Source organism: Bombyx mori, chromosome 4 (genome assembly GCF_030269925.1).
Source record: "Bombyx mori chromosome 4, ASM3026992v2".
In the NCBI taxonomy this organism is placed as follows: domain Eukaryota; kingdom Metazoa; phylum Arthropoda; class Insecta; order Lepidoptera; family Bombycidae; genus Bombyx; species Bombyx mori.
Window position 1 is genome coordinate 16,236,926 of NC_085110.1, and position 22,568 is coordinate 16,259,493.

The 22,568-nt window shown below is 39.1% G+C and overlaps 1 protein-coding gene across 7 annotated transcripts in view; it reads right to left on the bottom strand.

The window, feature by feature from the left end:
- The window catches only part of LOC110386053 (leucine-rich repeat-containing G-protein coupled receptor 5), a 328,609-nt gene that overhangs the window by 75,198 nt on the left and 230,843 nt on the right, over nucleotides 1–22,568 (bottom strand). For all 7 annotated transcript variants that reach the window (XM_038021804.2, XM_038021805.2, XM_038021806.2 and 4 more), the window contains one exon: nucleotides 4,335–4,379. In XM_038021804.2, the coding sequence (XP_037877732.1) occupies nucleotides 4,335–4,379 (45 nt within the window). The remainder of the gene's footprint in view (nucleotides 1–4,334; nucleotides 4,380–22,568) is intronic.

Below are 22,568 nucleotides of genomic sequence, written 5' to 3' on the forward strand. Positions count from 1 at the left end.
ACCGAAACGCATTACTGCTTCACGGCAGAAATAGGCGAGTGGTACCCACCCGCGTGGATTCACAAGCGGTCTTACCACCAGTAATTACGCAAATTATCGTTATGGGATTAAATTATGGGATCGTTTGCCTACGTTTGCCGCTAGGGGCGCTGTTCCAACTGCATACAAATTGCGGTAACTTTTACGCTATCGAGAACGTTAAAAAACTCGCACTAAGCACACAGATGAGTTCATTGACCTGTCTATCCAGTAATAATAAGAAACCCATGTTATAAACGCAACAGTAAGCTAAAATTTCTGAGAAATTTTCATAAGCTCTGCTGATCTAAATAACCGTTTACTTTCTAAATAACCTTAACCCGAACAAAACTTATAACTTGGTGTTTGTTATCTTTCATAATTTTACGGCGAATAACAAAATAGCCTTTATAATATAAACTATTATTAAATTGTGTTTTCATCTCCGCTGTATTTGTTGTTTTTTTTAGTGTAAACTAGCTGACCCGGCAGACTTCGTAGTGCCGCAATCGATAAATAAAATACCTAAACTTTTGTATAAAATAAACTTAAAACAAACAAAAGGAATCCGTCCGACGGGGGACACATCAAAGGAAAAACAATTTTATTCATATTTATCTACCTTTTAAACCTTCTCTGGGCTTCCACAAATAATTCAAGACCAAAATTAACCAAATCGGTTCAGCCGTTCTCGAGTTTTAGCGAGACTAACGAACAGCAATTCATTTTTATATATAGAGATAATTATTTTGTAAACTTTTATACTTACCTATTATAAATTATAATTGTTATAACCCTGAAACGAAAATTTACAGGAATCTTCTTTGTGTTTTGTGATTGTGTGACGTTTGAGATTTGGGGAAAATTTATTAGACTCGGACGATAATAATAATAATAATAACTCTTTATTTATATAACACCTTAATATGTACACAGTAAAGTAATAAAACAAAAGTCGGTATATAAATCGGCGGCCTTATCGCTGAAAGCGATCTCTTCCAGGCAACCTTGCAGGGAGAGGAATAAGTTAACTGGACGGTGCTATATCTTAATAAACTTACATAAAAATATATACTTAAATACACATGTGAAAAATAAATACCATATAAGATAGTGTTATGATAAACTTTACGAATGTGATTATTTTACTAGTGCATTGTGTGTGTGCAGTATAGTACATAGCGGACTCTGAGGTATAATTAACCGGTCTAATGTTAGTTGTTACTTAATGAATGTTTGTTTTCACTTATTTTTTTCTAAATGACGTGTTTCTTCCATTGGTATAATTGGTATGAAAAAACTCTTGGTGTTAAATATATTTAGGATATCAAGTATTTCTCATTTTTTTATTTGTATAGCGGTTACAATTCGTAAAAATATTCTGTGTTATCTGTATTTATTTTAAGTACGGATCCGGCAGTACTTGTACTTTGAAAAAAAAATATATATAAACTTAAAACATAATCACAGCGCCATCACCGGTTTGAGTTGTAAATTAATTCCACTAAAACCCATTGATACCATCAAAATTGGTTCAACCGTTTACAGAATAATTATCGAAATACTATTAGCTATAATTACTGATAGCCCAATATTCTTTTTATGTACTGAATTTGCTCTGTAGGTTTGTTATTGAATTTCTTCTTTACAGCTTTTAGCTAACATTTTCCAAAAAAATAATTATTGACAGTAATAAAAGTAAAGAATATTCGGTTAAAGAACAGAGGTTCCGGTACTCAACTGTTTCGTCTTTGGCTCGGCAAAATGAGAATATGCCAACCAGTCATACCAATCAACCAGTCATCATAGTTTTTTAATGATATACGCACAAAAAATAGCATTATTATTTCGAGTTACAAAATCAAGATCGTTATTAAATTTGAATAATTAATTTTTTCCAAAAAAATATTTGAAACACGTCTCCTTTTAGAGACTGTATCGTGAAAGATAGTTTAAAAAAAAACGTATTGAAAAAAGGTAATTTTGTTAGTGCCTTGTTCCAGTCGACATAAATATTTACGGCAGAATTTTACTGTGGTAATTAAAGAGAATGGCGAAAAATATTACAAGTCCACCACCAGTAGGTATGCCTCGGGTAATGAAGTTTACAGGAGCTAATTATGAGTAATGACCTCTTCGCTCTCCACTCTTCTATATTAAATGTTTTTGTTAGGCATTGTTTTTGTTTTATTATGTAAGCCTTGTGGTTTTTCACGGTTTTTCTATTTAAAATAATACACGGCGTGTTTTATAAATTAGACCAGGAGGGCATCACAATGTTTTAAACACGTTTTTATAGCTTCATATATATGTTATTTTAGGTTTGATTGCTTTGCTTAAATATAATAATTATTACAGAACAATAAGATTTAAAACTTTATGCATTCCAAGGAATACGTTCAAACTTATGTTAATATTACCCTTCGTAAAGGATTTATGATGTGAAGTCATTCTTTTAAAAAAACGATTATAGAATTTGTATGTTGAAAATTCGTTATTTAGTTCCTTATAGCTTAATGTTAAGTCTTCATGGAATTCAACACAGGATTGGAATTCATATGATGAGAAACGTGGCTACTTTTGTTGTTATTGTCGATGTAGGCAGACAAGCATACATTCTACTTGACGGTAGTATTTACTGATGCCTCTGGACTTGAGCAATGCCGCAGCCAAGCCACTGCCTAAACAATAACAATTTGAAATCTTACCACCTCGTGCTTCTAACGTTGAGAATTATTATATCCTGATCATTTCGTGCACTCCCGTAAATATGTTTCACGATCTCAAGTGTATTTATTAATCATGATAATACCTTACATTATAAATCCGTATTACACAAATTAATTACGTTGAAAATGAAGACGATATTAATTATATTAATTGAAAGATATCCGTTACGCTGGAGTTGTAATTATTGAGAATTCCTAGCGGTTTAATATCGAGTGTCGTCGAGTGGCTGTACGTACGGTCGTGGTGGCTTCTAAGAACATTCGATATTGTCTATTGGAACATTACAAATTATGCTCATTTACATATGTATATAATATAATAATAATATAATAATAATGTTTTTATTTCAAGTAACCATGACTCATATAAATTGTTAATAAGACTTAGACCTATGTTAGTAGTTATATTTACATCACAATGAATTACTGCGGTAACATCCCATGGGAGATGGCACCACAGCGACCCATGTATATACAGTCCAGCCTGCTTGCGATCATGCTCAGGATACTGTTGGAGCTGGCCCTCACTCTGTTTACCAGAGATGCACACCTCTTACGCATGGTAGCGTAAAAACAATCTAAGTGCGCGTCTGCAAACATCCCTGATGCGCTACAAAAGCGGGGCAGCACCACCAGCACCCTAAACGCGTTATTGTATTGAACACGGAGAGCGTTGTACGATCTTTTAGTATATCCAGCCCACAAGCTGCACGTGTAAAAGTTAGTACAGTAGGCCCTAAAGAGGGTGACTTTGACTTTAAGTGAACACCGTGCAAACCTGCGAGCTATCATGTTTGCTCTAACCGACAACGCTCTCCGCTCTCGTTCAATATCTTCATCATCTTTGAGATCAGGGGTCAACACATGGCCGAGATATTTAAATTTATAAACTCTTGTCAATGGCGTTTCGTTGAGTACTACGGGAGGTATTTTATCATGCGTCCCACCCCTGGTCTCAAAGACCATGATCTCCGACTTTTTACAGTTGTACACCAAACCGTGTGATTTGGCGTATCCCTCACACAAACAAACAAGTTGCCTTAGGCCACAGATAGACGCGCTCAGCAGCACCATATCGTCTGCGTCGCTGATGTTGTTTACGCATACCCCGTCTATGAAACAACCAATCCTGGTCCTCCTACTGAGCTCGCCGATCAGCTCGTTCATATACAGGTTGAAGAGCGTAGGCGAGCTCAACCCGCCTTGTCTCACCCCGCACTCCAACCTATACGGAAGAGACAAAGCCCCAGCCCATCGCACATTGTTGATCTGGTTCCCAGAATGTCAAGCTCTTAGAATGCCAATATTTGGCTTATGAAATCGATCTTAACTACATTGGAATAACGGTCAATAGTTCACACGTTGAACAGGAATAGATAAATCTTCGTATCAGACATAGGCAGAAAAGTAAGCAGAATATAACAATGTATTATTTGAGACGCATGCCGTATAGTAGCGCATGATAGGGTCAATAAGAAATTGCTTGTATCTAGTGTATCTTGCTTGTATCTTATGAATAAATAATATTATCTGATATCTTGTCTTCTTGAAAGGTCAACGAAATAATACAATATATGTAAAACTTACCGCTGTTCTTCTCATTATATCACTGTTCGTTTTCTGAGATGTTTTCTGTGAACAATTATTTATGATTAGAAATTGAAATAATTTTATTTATGGAACTTTTTGAATTTTGTATACAAGACAATATGATAGCCGCTATTCATCTCAAGACCCGAGGGCGAAGCCACTGTTTTATTTTATAACGATCGTCCCATCCTATAGCACATAGTACATGATTGGTTCACATCCGATCAGGCTTGGTATAGGTACGCTGTACCAGCAGTCGGCTGACTATACTTAGTGGTTTTCGATAATCGACAGTGGCTCGATACATATTGCGGTCCGTAGACGAAGATGATCAGGAAAGTCTCATGCACGTCTTTGTATGTCATAAAAATAACGGCTGCGTTTATAGCTTTTAAATAGCTTTAAAGAAATTTACACATCTCGTAACAACTTTGTTTTCCACGGACCTAAGAAGAATAAAACGAAAAATTAACATTTCAAAGTGAGTTTGTAGTTGTTTGTTCCGAATTTAATGCGAGTGGTATCGCGAGGAAATGTTAGTGTTCTTTTTTTTTAATTGCTTAGATGGGTGGACGAGCTCACAGCCCACCTGGTGTTAAATGGTTACTGGAGCCCATAGACTTCTCCAATGTAAATGCGCTACCCACCTTGAGATATAAGTTCTAAGGTCTCAAATATATAGTTAGTTACAACGGCTGCCCCACCCTTCAAACCGAAACGCATTACTGCCTCACGGCAGAAATAGGCAGGGTGGTGGTACCTACCCGTGCGGACTCACAAGAGGTCCTACCGCCAATAAGTATTTATAATTTGATTACATTTCAGCGGAGTGTGTAATGTTAACAACAATGCGAACTGTGCGTTTGACGGGCGCCGTCCGTGCGTTCACAGACCGGCTGGGAATGGACGCGTGCCCCAACGAACTCACTTCACACACGATTTGCTCGGCCCTACTGCGATACGACCTTGGCGATGGAATGCGTGCACCCTAAATCGTGCGCGTTAAGAACTAATTTCATTCGACGTAAGTAATTTTGCCGGTTAATCGTGATCTTGTGTGCGCTGTCGAACGCGGAAAGCCTTTTTTGTTTGTTAACGAGATGTATTGTATTATGGGTCTTTATAAAAATATCCGTGTCAGTTAATTTGATTCATATTGAATACGTTTGAAATATTTTTTACTATAAACAGAGTACCGAATATATTTCTTTAAAAGTCTAAAAGAACTAACCCTTAATTGAAATACTATTATGAATATAGACCGTATTGCGGTTTACTACAAGTACTAACTACTCTGGTAATACTACTCACAATTTCATCAAAGTGAGTGCTTTCGATCTACCATTAAAATACGAAATTTATAAGTAACTGCTCAAGTGATTACTTGAATACTTAGTGAGTATTAGCAATCACTTAATTGTTGGGAGATCAAGTTTTGTAAGAAACACAGCAAGCTTCCGATGCACAAAACCACTTTAGCTTGAGTGAACGTGACTGTTCCAATCTAAGAAAGAACAACTTGGATATTCGATTTTTGTTTTCATTGTACTATGAGTAAAGAAGCCGAAAACCGAAGCAAATGGAAGCTGATGGTACAAAGAGCCACGAAGGGCTTTCAGGGACACGACTTTCAGCAATGAAGTATTCGACTAAGAAGAAGAGATGAGTATATCAGATCAACAACCCCAGAGATGACGAGCTAATGACGTCACACTAGTAAGATTACACACACCACTAATATTATCCTGTTCTCTGAAGCATACGGCATTTTTCATCAAATGGGATACGACGAACATAATTAAGATACAACATAGTCAACTAATCATTGCAAGTACCTACATTTGTACAGTGTAATAGGGTCTCACAGAAGAGCCGACACAATTTGCAGTAAATAAGGATATAGGTTAGCATCATTATCCTGCGATACAACAGGCCTCGTAAACGGGCTTACAGTTAATGAGTTACACCCCGGTCACCTCTGTCGTGTAAGTGTTCTGTGGCATTCCTAGAGAACGATTTATAGTGGGCGTTATCACTACATAGTTCTAACAAGGAACAGTTTAGCAACATGATTCAATGGTTCGGTTTCTGATCTAATATTCTTCGACCAAGAATAATTACGATACAGAGTTCTAAATTTTCTTTAAGCGCCTATATAGTGTTGTTGTTTTAGATTACGAGAACGTATCTTATCCCACCGCAATGGGGCAACGCAAAGCCGTCATCGTCCGAAACATGTCTTGTCGGATCTCCCGGATTCACCCTTGGTGCTTTGAGGTCCCTCAAGCCCCGGTCACCATCGAACAGACACAGCCCACTGAATTTCTCGCCGGATCTTCTCAGAGGGTCGCGATTCTGATCCGGTGGTAGATTCTGCGAAGCACTGCTCTTGTTAGGGCTAGTGTTAGCAAATTCTTTCCGGTTGAACCCGTGAGCTCACCTACACGTCCGGGCGTAGCTAGAATAGCCTCTTGGGCTACCAACGAATAGGTAGAGAGAAAAAAAGGGAAATACTTTTATTTTTTTTATTGCTTAGATGGGTGGACGTGCTCACAGCCCACCTGGTGTTAAGTGGTTACTGGAGCCCATAGACATCCACAATGTAAATGCGCCACCCACCTTGAGATATAAGTTCTAAGGTCTCAAGTATAGTTACAACGGCTGCCCCACCCTTCAAACTGAAACGCGTTACTGCTTCACGGCAGAAATAGGCAGGGTGGTGGTACCACCAGTAAAAATGCTAACAGGATTGTTATGTTACAGCTTATTCCGACTAGAGATAAGGCGTTTGATGTAGTCCCCTCCAGACTTGACAGGACAAAGGAGGTACGTCCGAGATGGTTTCTAATTACGACACAGACCGTTATGCAAATCGGGTGCCGACGCGGTGGGCTCTTTGTGTCTAATAAACATGCGCGGCTCTTGCGGTCGCCCCGCCAAATTGCTCGCTCGCCTTCCGTTCGCCTCACGGGCAATAAAACCACTTCAATTGTAGTGCCCTCTCTACTATTAGTACTCACTGACCGAACGGAGCATCGTAACTTCGGAATTTATCAAAACCAGACGAAATTATTTGAGTTGAATTTTTTAAAACATTCTTTACAGTTTTACGGTTTAAGCTTGCGCTTGTACTGAATATTTTGCAATTTCTGATAATTCCTTTCGCTCCGTTGTTTTCATGGTTCACTAGGAGTAGAGACCCGGTAACCGTACTCGTCGAACTCGGCAAAGAGTTCGACGTGCAACCTAACCTAAGCATCAGCACGTTGAGTTTTTCGCCGGATCTTCTCAGCGGGTAACGATTCCGATCCGGTAGTAGATTAATTCGCGAAGCAGCTACTCTTGAGTTGTTAGGTCTCCCCTGGAGGCGCTCAAAGTAGCTGTTAGTAAATCCCGCCCCTTCTGGCTGAGTCCTTGCTCGCCCACCTGTCCTTGTGAAACGGAAAAGGCCTCAGGGCCATCAGTAAACGCTCAATCGTAAAAAAATGTTTTCGTGGTAATTATCGACTTTACAATGTCTACATTTACGACTCGAAAAACCTTATAACCTACTGTAATTCTATGGCTTTACAGAAACACGATGCTATGTCTACACTTACGTAACTAACGGACACGTAATTTCATCAGCTTTTCGAGTGCCTATTTATTTGATTTGTAGCACACGTTCCTTCCTAATTTAGTCGGTAGATGCGTTCGGGTAAATTGCACGAAGCGGTCTAGGAAAATCGGCGGGTCGTGCCGTGACTCGGCTCGTCCCGAAACTGGGCTACGGGCGTCGCTCAGCCGACCCCACCGTAGTTTTTCACGGAAACTGTCCCGTCGCCCGACGCTTGACAGAGCTTCGTTCTAAACGAGTTTACTAACAGGGTTGCGAAAAAAAAAATCGATTCGCTATCGACCCCCTATTGTTTTCGGTTCGGCTATAAATCACGAATGCCGAACGTCAGAAGTCACGAATACGTGTGCAGTTGGTAAAATATATACATTTTTCACACGAACCTCCAATATTTCCGTTTGTATTCGAACAATCGAGGTGCGTTTCGCTCGTGTCGGTGCCGGCACAAAGATCGGCCGGCGTCGGAACTTATTCGTGCGTATTTAGGAATCGTTGCATTTTCGCTTGCGTTTACAAGGGAAGTCGTTACCGGTGTCGTGTTGGCGAGCAAAAAGTACGAACCACTCTATCAGCCTTTGTAAATGCGCGCATCGAACGCGTCAACGCAATCTCGAACTTACCACTCAGAGTTTAAGGTACGTTTTAGATAATTCACGAAACTTGTTTAGTTTACGGATCATGTTAAGCGGAATGGGATAGAAATAAATACGTTTCTGCAGAAGAGGGAATGTTTTGCTGAAGTAAATGTATTGCTTACATCGGTCCCGCTAACAGTATTAGAGTAGATAATAACGAGAGCTGTCTCATAAATATATTTGCGGCCGCTATAGAATAGCAATGATATTAGCGTGTTTAGTACGCTTTCGTAGGCGTTTATTACCATTACGTACGTATTTTGTCTGAATTCATTTAGCGAATATAAATGACTTGCGTTTTTAGTTAAGACATAACGATAAATACATAACTATGTTTTATTCAGACGCGTTTATGTGCAGTATCGATAATTTGATTGTGAAAGAAAACTTTTTTTACACTGAACTTAATTAGTAGCTTTTCCTTGGTGTAGATAAGCAGACGAGCGCATGACATATTAGGTGTTAAGTGGTTTCCACAGTTTAAGCCCCTATTATAATTTTGCAACTTAAGATGAGATCTAAATCTTATCATATTTTAATGGTTGTCGATTTGAGATGTAGTCTATCAGTTTTTAGTATTAGAAATAGAGTTTAAAAAAGTTATCATATATATTTTTTTATTGCTTAGCTGGGTGGACGAGCTCACAGCCCATCTGGTGTTAAGTGTTTACTAGAACCCATAGACATCTACAACGTAAATGCACCACCCACCTTGAGATATAAGTTCAAAGATCTCAGTATAGTTACAACGGCTGCGCCACCCTTCAAACCGAAACGCATTGCTGCTTCACGGCAGAAATAGGCAGGGCGGTGGTACCTACCCGCGCGGACAAGAGGTCCTACCACCAGTAATAAAATATATTTTTCAACTTGCTCCTAGATTTGATGTAAGGATTCTCTTTAATTCGTCACTACATAGAAAATGTTCTACGCGTCCATTTTAACAGACAACTGGCCCGAACGAAGCCGAAGGGTCGAAACTAATTAACTGTAATGGTTAAAACGATCGTTGCACTTAACTGGATCGGTTAAGTTAAGGTTAAGTTACGTTAACAGTCGAATTAAGCACCGATTCGTATTCGTGCCTGAACTTCACTATTAAGTTAGAAATATAAGTTGGTTCAAATTTATGGAGTGTAGTATTCTGAATGGCTTGCGGATAAGTTGGTTCTTTGTTAAGTTACACAGTCCATGACTTGTGAAGGTGGAATCGCATGCCTATTACGTCTTACATATTTGTTGATCAAATAGATAAGACGTATTCGTAGTCACGTAAATATGGCGTAGTTCTATACGTATGTAAATTATAATTTGCGTAATTACTGGTGGTAGGACCTCTTGTGAGTCCGCACGAGTAGGTACCACCAACCCGCCTATTTCGGCCGTGAAGCAGTAATGTGTTTCGGTTTGAAGGGCGGGGCAGTCGTTGTAACCGTATTGAGACCTTAGAACTCATATCTCAAGGTGGGTGACGGCATTTACGTTATAGATGTCTATGGGCTCCAGTAACCATTTAACACCAGGTGGGCTGTGAGCTCGTATACAAATCTAACCAAAAAAAAAGTTCGGTCTTGCTGTAGGCCAATTTTTTCCGAATAATTACATGTATCAAATAAAGTATTAATTGTCATTATGTAATACGTCACACGCGTAATCCTGCACGTCACGGTATTAGCGCTTTTTTTATTTATGGCGCTAAGCATTCACATGTTCCAGTTTGAAGAATGTGGCAGCCGTTATACAAATAAGACTTCAAACTCATGTTTCAAGATGGCTAGCCGAATTCAGATTCTCGTGTCTACTGGCTCAGGTAACCAACCATCTCGGCCGTTGGGTTCATCTCTCGTGTGTGAAATAAAAAAAATATACACTAATTACACTGCCACTTATAACACTAAAGATTTACAGGGAAGCACGAAGAGACAAAGCAACGCAGCGATCGCAAGAACTCGTGTGTCGAGTGTACGAGCTCTCGAGAACCATTAGAGTCCCGACCCTCGCAAACAGCCACTCCTGCGACCCCCCGACCTTCCGTGCACAAACGAATACACTCAATGGATAGTCTCGAGGAGCGGTTTTGTGCATTTCAAAATGTGACTGATATAAACATCAGCGCAGTATTGAGACGATTTTTTTTTAATTGCTTCCTTTTTTTTCTATTGCTTAGATGGGTGGACGAGCTCACAGCCCGCCTGGTGTTAAGTGGTTACTGGAGCCCATAGACATCTACAACGTTAATGCGCACCCATCTTGAGATATAAGTATTCTAAGATTTCAGTATAGTTACAACGGCTGTCCTACCCTTCAAACCGAAACGCATTACTGCTTCCATTCCTGCAACAGGATAGTGTATTAATTGGCCATTATAAACCATGGCCACTAACGAGTAGGACTTTTTTAAATTCCTTACAAGGAGTGCATGCCAGTGAAATACAGCGGTGGGAGTTTATTCCAGAGCCGCATCGTACGTGCGAAAAGCGAAAAGTGATAACTGGAAATGCATCATCGCTGCAGGATAGAATGAATGAATGAAAAGAATTACCATTCCCACGAAGATGAAGATTCCCTTGAAAAGCAATCCCACATGTAGAAAAAATATCTTACAATTTTAGCTTTATCGTAAGCAGCGGTTTGGCTGTGCATTTGTTGTGTTGGGACATACATTGCTTATGTCCATGAGCAAAGCTGATCGCTGTTCGACAAAAGCCATTTTTTTTTCTTAAATTCATAACAATATGCAATTAGAAAAGATTGTTTCATCTTTTTTCTGCAATTATTTGGTAATAACAATTTAAATGTATGTAATTCAAATGGATTGTAAAATATTATTTTAGCAAATAGCATTATTATACTAGTTTCTGTTTGAAAAGCTTGAAGCTATCATCTAACTTTAGGCTACGTGACAATTCGGCAGGAACTTAGCCGTGTGCAATGACAGAACTAGTTGAGAACATTTGTCTTTCTTGTTTCATATAATATTGTACGATAGCTTAATATTTGTTTCACGAGAAAGTCACTAGGTGTCCACATAAGCTTTGATGTCAGTAAGATCAAAATTTTAGTACTTTTTGAAGTGAAACTTCTTTATCGACGTAGGGAGGAAAAAACGTATGTAACGTTTTTCGGTTACGCGCCATCTTAATTTCTTCCGTTACGCGCCATGTTTATTTTATTTATATTTAGTTTGTTATCAACAGATGTCGCTGCACGTAAGTTCAACAATTCCTGAATTGCGGTGACGAGATGTTAGCCAGTTGATAAACGTTCTCGTTTTACTCTTGCTAAATCTACCTGGCGTCGGGATACCGTGATCATGCAAGCGGTTCTCCCGGGGTCCGGTCATTGCACTGCGGAGTAGTTGACCCCTGCGATTATTTTTATATTTAATAAGTTTCAATTCTACCGTGTATGACTTGCATACACACACATTTTTTTTAAATAATAACCCATTAAATTTTCAAATGCCATATCAATGTTTTCGTTGATGATAGTTAGACTTGTAGTTCTGTGTCTAAGTAAACAAGACGGCCGCGTCTGTTGTCCGAAACAAACGATTTCCGTGATAAATGAAACGAATGTACGACGAATAACTACGTTCGTTCTGTTCTTTTGTCCGATTGATTGCAGATAATTCGGGAATTCCGACACAAATAATATAGAAAATTGCCTTTCGTTGCTCCGATGAAATGGGTTTTCTGATTCGCTTGTTTTCCCTTTGATTTTTTTTTGTCTTCCGCACGCAAACAGATATTGCAGCAATTACAAATTATTGTTCACTCATACAATTAATTACGAATATCGAATTATTTATTTAAAAACGCACTTCCTTTCACTCAATATTTCCGAACCTGTTTGATACCCAATGACTTAGTCCTTATCTGAAATACTGGTGATACCGCATAAGTCTGCGTGTTTACCACTATCCTAAATTTCACCACTAAATTTCAAAATTTGCGACTTGAAGGAAAAACGTTTTTCGGTTTGTATGGACATTTAATTGCCACGGAGATTACGATCTGATCTTTCGAAATGCGATGCTTTTTTTTTTATTGCCCTTGTAGGCAGACTAGCATACGGCCCACCTGATGGTGAGTGGTTACCGTCGCCCATGGACTTCAGCAATGCTAGGGGCAGAGCCAAGCCGCTGCCTACTACTACTACTTCGCTAACAACCTACCATAAGATGAGCCGTAAGCTCTTTACCGCAATATACCTTTTAATTGTGTTTACGCCTAGCAAAAACCGTAGAAAATACTATTATATAATCCCAAAAGTTTCATTATACGCTGAATACAGGACACTGTCTTTAAATACTTCGATAGCCGCTTTTAACCAGGTGTAATTACACAGAACAAATTGTTTTTCATCTTCAAACTTTCCTCGGGGAAACAAATCGAGGCTTCACACACGCTCAAGCGATGCGGCCAAGACAAATTGTCTGTTCGCACTCGAGGCAAAGTTTTCATTTACTTGAAAAGTAATTAGTGAATCCGCGGACATTCACCTGGCTGACATGAAGCTTAAAATGTATTACTATTAGGTAAGCGTAATGAAAATATATATAAAGTATATTTTTTGTTGCATTGTCGAGTGTGCGCAGTCGTATTTTATTTGGTACTAGCTGACCCGACAGACTTCGTAGTGCCTCAATCGATAAATAAAAGTCCTAAACTTTTGAATAAAATAAACTTAAAACAAACAAACGGAATCCGTCCGACGGGGGACAAATCAAAGGAAAATGAAATTGTTATTTTCATTTAATTCTGAGCATTGTCATATTTATCTACCTTTTAAACCTTCCCTGGACTTCCACGAATAATTCATGACCAACATTAGCCAAATCGGTTCAGCCATTCTCGAGTTTTAGCGAGACTAAAGAACAGCAATTCATTTATACAGAACAGCAATTCATTTATACTTAATATAGTTTGGTATTATGTGGTTACCGAAACACATTGACGTTAAAGTGTAAATGCAGCCACAGATCATGAGATCTAAGTTACAATTTTGTAGAATATCGTCTTTTTTTAACCTTTCAAATCGAATAGTATGATTGCTTCGCAGACAGAAAATGGTAGGGTGGCGGTACCCATCGGTGCGGTCTTACACTAAGCTCCATCACCAGCAAATACATAAATTATCGATAAACACTAAATCCATGTACACATGAATATTAGAGAGTTCTAAAACATTAATTTCCTATGCAGCTATTTAATGTACAATGGCTATTAAATTGCTCTACATAAAGACAATAATCATTTCGACGGTAGAGCGTAAATTCAGTTGCAGCAGCCGTAACTGTAGAGCTGCGGTAACGCAACGCAATAATGCCGGATTTATGTTGTTGGCCCGATGAAATTTATATGATTGCCAAAATTAAGACTACATTTCTGAATGAAACTAAAAGAAAGGTGTTTTTTTTACCGGCATCTCGTTTTTACCATCGCACCTCCCGCCACCGGACTAGAGTTCATCCATACTACCTGGAGCCACTGCGGTCATCCACAGTGCGTTTCCAGAGACCTTTTTTGCCACGTACCATCCGGTTATGGAATGAGCTCCCCTCCACGGTGTTTCCTGAGCGCTATGACATGTCCTTCTTCAAACGAGGCTTGTGGAGAGTATTAAGCGGTAGGCAGTGGCTTGGCTCTGCCCCTGGCATTGCTGAAGTCCATGGGCGACGGTAACCACTCACTATCAGGTGGGCCGTATGCTCGTCTACCGACAAGGGAAATAAAAAAAATAAAACTTCCATTAAAACACGGTACAACACCAAAGCCATTTCGGAGATGCAGAGGTATCAAACTATGTATGTGATCAGGATTACCGCCAATCTGCTACGGTTTTGTATAAATGTTATGTTGGCCTGGAATTTCACCACTTCATCTCTTCGTGTGGGTGTCGTAAAATTAGTCTAAAGGATTCAACGGAGAGAGCGTAGTAAGCTTATACGGGTAGCTCCATCGTACAGTTTATATATACGATGAAGCAGTATTATTGAGGTTTGGATCATATGTGTCAAGGTAGGTAGCAGCAACCCCCCCCCCCCCCCGCCCGACGAGTTAACCCATAGACACGGCCCACTGAGCCTCTCGCCGGATCTTCTCAGTGGGTCGAGTTTCCGATCTAGTTGTAGATTCTGCGAAGCACTGCTTTTGCTAGGGGCAGTGTTAGCAACACTTCCGGCCCCGTGAGCTCACGTTAGGGTGAAGCTGAAATAGCTTAGGCTATCAGCATAGGTAGGGAAAAAAAGATAAAGCAATCCCCCTCGGCGTGTAAACCTCATAAGAGCTGAGAATAGACATCATCAATATCACGCACAAAGGCAGTTTATATGTATTACCACACAACAACATTGAACAGCAATCCAAACTTAGAAAGACGATTTACGTACATATACAATATTCGCCACAACTCCCTTAACTAGTAAGTACTAACAGAATCTGCTTTGGCGCGAGGAGAGCCTTCATTAAGGGCAACCCTTCGGTCCCTTGACAGTATCGCGTGACGATCTCCCCGACACTCGCCGTGGAGCAACGACTAAGGCCGGTCGAGTTATTTATGAGATTTGCGAATTAATTTTGTGGAGATTATTTAGTAATGGGATTTTCTGATTTCTATTCATAGCCGCTTATTTTAAATTGAACTTCGTATTCTCTGGTGGTTAGCGGACATGATTTATCAGTCCTCGAATATTCCACTGCTGAGTTAGGCTTCGACGACGATTGCCATATTGATTATTTAATCAAGGGAAACCAAAAGTATGTCACTGATTTAAAGTCATCGTGGCTTTCGGGATAAGATAAATGCCTCGTGCATTTGTATCGAGCGATGCGCCCGTGCGTTCGAGTCTCGCAGGCAGGTACAAAAATATCTAAAGAAATACGTACTTAACCAATGTTCACGAATGACTTTTTTTTTAATTTTTATTTATTTATAACATCTTATACTAGAAAGTATAAAGGCGGACTTAATGCCATAGGCATTCTCTAACAGTCTACCTTAGGGGAGTGCAGAGATGAAGCTTGGTAGGTGTAGTGTGAAGGTGATATTACTTAAACATATGTGTATATATAACATATATAATACTTATAGATACAAATACTCGTACTTAAATAAATACATATACATAAATATGTACATATACATATCATAAATATATACATATAAAAACACATATAAACAAATATTATCAATTAGATGACTCTGCTAACTCTCTGAGAAACAGTTGTCGAATCTTCATCTTAAATGACGTCCACCAAAAATGGAACGGTTCTATTGTTTCTACTGTGTTTTTACTGTTGGTAGAGCGTCTTCAGTCGTCGACGACGCGTTGGTCGGGCGTCCTAAGGGTGGCGCTGTGAGACTGGTTGTAGGGTTGATTTTTTCTCCTTTGGGAGTGAAATTTCCAAAAATACTTAGTAAATAGCAGAAAAGGAATCAATTACAAAAAAAACACGTTTGTAGCCCCAGAAGCTTCGACTCCGCAATGATGAATTAGTCAGTCTGGATTTTAAATAAACAGATAAACAAGGATATAAAAATCGTTCACTACTATTTTATTCTCCTTTTGTGAACTGATTACCTTTTTTGTTTTTGTTTAGAAAATGTTGCCGAGAATATTTTTTTCATAATGTCAATGATAATAATAATATGTTATATATAAAATTAATTTAAACCTTAGGATTGTTCGAATTCCAATCATTGGACGAGCACTAAACAAAATAATATTATTATTTATTCTATCAAAGTAGGCCGCAACTGCGATAAAATACTAAAGCTAAGCAGTCCACTTTTTCTTTTTCTAGTAAACATCCAAACTGTGTAATCTCAATCACAATAAACGTGGAGGACAATCAGACAATCTCTATTAGATCGAAACGATAGCAACGACTCACGGGCAAAACTCCTAAACGAAATCTAGCCTCAGACAAATGCCCCACAAATCCCGAACTTCCTTCCGCGCAATAGCCCGCATCCGCACGATATCAGAACGATCGTTTAATGAAACTTAAGAGAATACTTTTCCAGTAATCCAAAATGGCTGACATACTCGATTTATAACCGGCTCGATACGGGTCCTGATACCCGGTTTCGCCACACGTAATTCAAGTCGCCAAATAAGGATTTCGTAGAAGCATCAAAAATAAATTATAAGGGGGATCCGGTGGATACGAATTGTCTAAATGTAATGGCATTTTTAACTTAATAGCTGGAATAGAAGCCGGGGTTTGGAACTGATCCTTTGATAACTTTAGTAACTTTCTTTAGTGATTTTGGTCGCAAGATTTCGGTACGAACCTTTTTTGTTTGAGTTAAATATTACTCTACAAGATAGTAGATCTTTTTATTGTATTCAATTGAATTAGTCGTCAGGAAATCTGAATATAAATAGTTTGTATGGTTATTAATGAGAAGATAATGCTACACTTCCCTCCCTGTTATCTGTTTCTACACTTTTTTCAACCAATTATCCTATTTCACTTCCTCTATTATTACACCTCATTTCCATCTTGAGCTATGATCTCGACCATCCGATTTTCCTACTTAATTCTGCTGTGAAGCAATCATGAATTGCGATTTGAAGGACAACATATCCGGTATCTCTTGGCAATCAAGACTTCGATACAACATTTCTGAGAATGCAATGTTAGGTTTACGATCACTATCCACCTATTCGAGTAAAAGTTCGGAGCAAATTTTATCATTGTCATTCATGGATTTCTTCTCGTTGACTCCTTTTAACATATTTCTGGAAGTGCACTACGAGGAATCTTGTTAAAATTTAAACGAAAAACTGATAAGTGTTGGGAAATTTTCACGATTGACTTCCACGGTGAAGGAATAACATCGTGTAATAAAAATCAAACCCGCAAAATTATAATTTGCGTAATTACTGGTGGTATGACCACTTGTGAGTCCGCGCGGATAGGTACCACCACCCTGCCTATTTCTGCCGTGAAGCAGTAATGCGTTTCGGTTTGAAGGGTGGGGCAGCCGTCGTAACTATACTTGAGACTTTAGAACTTATATCTCAAGGTAGGTGGCGCATTACGTTGTAGAAGTCTATGGGCTCCAGTAACCACTTAGCACCAGGTGAGCTGTGAGCTCGTCCACCCATCTAAACAAAAAAAATTATGTAAAGTCGGTTTACTGAGGATAGTGGAACGTGACAACGTCATAAGAAAATACTGATGGAATGGTTTCATTTTTCAATTATCGCAATTATCGTTTAAACAATTGACACCACATGACAAAACATGTAAATGTATTATTGTATAGCAGCTGTCCACGCGGATGCATCGCTCACTCAAGTAGGAGAGAGACAGATGTCGAACGCTGCCGAACGCGGAGGCCGATTGTGCCTCTTTGTCGCTCGATGCGCGCTCTCGCTTGCACTTCAAGCCTTAAATGTAACGCCTCAGAGCGAGGTAACGCCGCATGAGTCATGTTTTTTCGTGCGTGCAGCCGGCTCCATCGAATTATAAGACGTTGTCACGTCAAAATTACAATACCACGAATCGAACAGTTCACTCACAAAAGCGAAGACGTGACGAAAGATATTCGCTAACGTGCGATTCGTTGGACATTTACGCATTCATCATTCTCGGTCGTTTGGCTTGTGCCAGCCTCCATGAAAAGTTAACGTGCCACTCACGGTTATAAATCTTGAATAATTATGTATTACATTCAGTTCATGCGCGAAGTCGTAATTCATCGTGTATGGTGTATGAATTAAGAAATTATTCGTTCTAGATATTGAGATTATTCATTTTGAGAAGAATCAAAAAATGGAATAAACTTTGAATTTAAAACAATGATATTTTAAGTAAATTCGATTTTTTTACCTTTAATCTGGTATAAAATACTGAATAAAAAACAAATTCAATATCTGAGGCTTGATTATTGTACAATATATCATAACAGTTCGTGGCTGACTTATCGAGATGGAACTTGGAAGCATAGCTGCTCTGAGTTGCACTAAGGATAGTATTTTAAATTCTATTTTGGTAAAATTTAAACGAAACAACATCTGTTTAAGTCAATTTCTTTTAAAATACTTGTGATATAAAGGATAAGGCACCGTGTAGTAAAAATCAAAACCGAAAAATTCGAATTTTAAAATCTCAAATTCTAAATAAAATTCTACTGTAAAAACCTTAGAACACGTCTCAATCTGGGTAGTGGCATTTACAGTGGCAGCATGTCTATAGGCTTCGGTAATCACTTAACACCAGGTGGGCCCTGATCTGGTTTTTTTTTTTTTTTTTTTTTTTTTTTTTATTGCTTAGATGGGTGGACGAGCTCACAGCCCACCTGATGTTAAGTGGTTACTGGAGCCCATAGACATCTACAACGTGGACGCGCCACCCACCTTGAGATACAAGTTCTAAAGTCTCAGTATAGTTACAACGGCTACCCCACCCTTCAAACCGAAACGCATTACTGCTTCACGGCCGAAATAAGCAGGGCGGTGGTACCTATCCGCGCGGACTCACAAGTGGTCCTACCACCAGTAATTACGCAAATTATAATTTTGCGGGTTTGATTTTTATTACACGATGTTATTCCTTCACCGTGGAAGTCAATCGTGAACATTTGTTGAGTACATATTTCATTAGAAAAATTGGTACCCGCCTGCGGGATTCGAACACCGGTGCATCACTTCAACACGAATGCACCGGACGTCTTATCCTTTAGGCCACGACGACTTCTCTCCCATCCATCCATCCATGGGTCCATCTAAGCACCCATTTAAGCAACAAGAAAAAAAGAAAAATAAAATACTCCACAAAAATAAATCTCTATTATCATGCCCGACAGTAATTCCACACAATCTTCAATAAACTTGACAGATGAAAACATTTTTCGTTCATACAAATGTTTTATAATGGTGGAGCGTGAGGGTAGACACCACCATTTTAACTATTTCGGTTTGTTCCGTCTATTTGTCTACTTAAATAAATAGTTAAAATTTTTGTATGTAGATTTTTCTATTTACAATTTTCCATGTATTATATACGGAAGGTAAAACCCAACATGTTGCAAACGGAGTTCGGGACACGTCCTAAATCATCAAAGTAGGACAACTTGTAACTCTGACTCCAACCCGAAGAGCTTAGCTTGGATATTTATGTGTGGTCGTAGCCCAAAACACGGGCTCAAGCGATTTTCGCACTCAACGCTCATCATATTTGATGCACTGAATTGAGTAAATAGCTTGTTTTATTTTACAAATTAAGGCACACAACTTTCTATATAAAGTCGCAAATATTGAAATTAAATTATTAAAATCTTTAAAACATGTGTAAAAGATGTGTACAAGGCTCTGCTTGTGGGTTCGACAGAATTTATAGGATATGTGATGTCGGTTAAAATAGCATCCCCTCTCTATTTCAGAACTAAACTAAAATGATTTATCCCGCAGAATGGGTAGTGATATTTTTAAAAATAAAGTTTAAAAAAACTAAAATGTGGTGTCGTGGGACACCAGGTAGGAACGAAGTTCCTTCGGCTAATGTAGAATCGACACAATATGCAAAAAAAAGAAGGAGAAAGAGAAAGGTATTATACACTACTCGCTTGTGTATACGACTGTCGCGCTCGCGCCTGCGCACGTCTCATTTAACGGTTTTATTCCACGCACTTTTTTCCACGGATTTTTTCTTACGGTTTTACTATCACATTTTTTTCAGTTCGTTCGCGCAGCAAAATCCCTATCCCCTCCAAGCCTGCCGTAAGGAACTTCGTTCCAAAATAAGTATTAAAAATAAGAACATTATGCAAACCATTTATTATTATTATTTTTTATCTCATTAAGTTATGCGTGATTAAAAAAACGCTATTCTCTTTGAACTTAGGCCACGAGATATGCAAGGCGTCGTCAACACAAGGTGTGAGGTCAATAATAGGAGGTCAAATATTTGCGACGCTCGGCGTGCGGGCGCGACCGACATGTTTGTGTTGGGCTTTGTGTTACATAGTTACTATATAACTGTGCGAGCAACGTTTTTTTATTACCCGTTAAGGCAGACGGATCTGCAGTCTGTCTGACGGACGTTTTTTTTGGAATGAAGTTCCTTATGGGACGATGCAGAGGAGTACCCTAACCGGGAAAAAACGTCCGTTACGTAAGATTTTTTTTATGATTGAGGAATTGCTGGTGGCCCGGAAGCCTTTCCGGTTTCATCAGGACAGGTGGGCGAGCAAGAGCTCAGGCAGGAGGGTTGCGATTTGCTAACAGCTACCCGGGCACCTCCAAAGGAGACCTAACAACTCAAGAGTAACTGCTTCATGAATGAATCTACTAGCGGATCGGAATCGCGACTCGCTGAGAAGATCCGGCGAGAAAGTCAGCGGGCTGATGTTTAGGCTAGGTTGAATGTTAAACCCTTTGCCGATTTCGACGAGTATGGTTACCGGAGTCCCTGGGCCTGCTCCTACTGTTACAGCTAAAACAGATAGTATTTATTCGATGGTTGCTTAGAAATCATCACTTGCATCTTTAAGTGCTAGTTTTGTGCATGAAGTTTTGGGTACACAAACTATTGTCATTATTTCAGCCTATTAAGATTAAGACTGAATGATTTTGCATCCACCCATAAGGTTCAATTTTCATTAAAATGTAACTGTAATTGTATCCTTTGAAGAGATTTCGACGAACAAAATAAGACAATCAAGATCTGCCATTAGTAAGTGAGTGTACGCAAATAAAAATGTATTTTTTTTTTTTATTGCTTAGATGGGTGGACGATCTCACAGCCCACCTGGTGTTAAGTGGTTACTGGAGCCCATAGACATCTACAACGTAAATGCGCCACCCACCTTGAGATATAAGTTGTAAGGTCTTAGTATAATTACAACGGATGCCCCACCCTTCACACCGAAACGCATTACTGCTTCACGGCAGAAATAGGCAGGGCGGTGGTACCTACCCGCGCGGACTCACAACAGGTCCTACCACCAGTAAAAATTACATTTTAATTAAATTACGAAGTTATTCCTTGAAAGTCAGTCGTAGAATTCGTACTCAGAAACCAATGTTTTAAACCTAAAACTGCTAGGTGCGGTCCCTTTTTTACCTTTAACAAGCAAGAGCAGTGGCGCATTCGCCCCGGGCTCAAAAATTAATGGTACATATATTAATGACAAAAAAAAAACTGAAACCCTTAATTAGAAAATATAATCCTGTATTACTAAAATATTAGTCAATCAATCTTACAACTAAACGAGTTTTGTTATAGGTAGTTTTTTTTAAGCTATTGCATAGCTTTTATCGTGGACTTCGAGCGCGGCGACCGAATCAAGAAATTCCGTAACGAAAATAAAACCTAACCCCCCCACTCCGCCTATCATGTCGCTCCCGTTCAACACATTCACACGTTGCGCTTATGTAGTGTTTGTGAATAAGCGCGCGGCGTGACGTCACACTGCATGCGCATCATGAAAAGTCTGCCTATCTCTCTCTCGCGCGGTCTAGCTTATGAACGTGAAGGGGAAAGTTAATATTTTGATTTTGTTAATGTTTATAAATATAGCATGGTCATATGTTATTATTTTTTTAATATTAAATTACTATTGTCTGATTATAATTGCATAAGTCGATAAAAAATGCTATGCAATAGCTTTACCGCGGCAGTCCTCGACTGCCACACGTGTTTTTTTTTATTTTAACTTCAGGCTTATAAAGTCAAAACAAAACTGAGTGTGTGGTGGTGCCGCTCGCAGCCGTTGGTCACCCCGGGCTATGATACTTTTGGCTCTAGGGTAAATACGCCCATCGGTAAGACGCCTGGCGTATTAACTGCACGCTGCACGGTGCTTTATAAATTACACCCCGCTTCACGATTTGCACACACTTTTATGTATTCCGTAAACTTATCTTTGATTATTATTTACGACGCCAGAAACAAGTCACCTGTATATCATAAATACAACATAAAATCGGCCAGTTTATTTAGTGTACAAAGTATCTTCGAT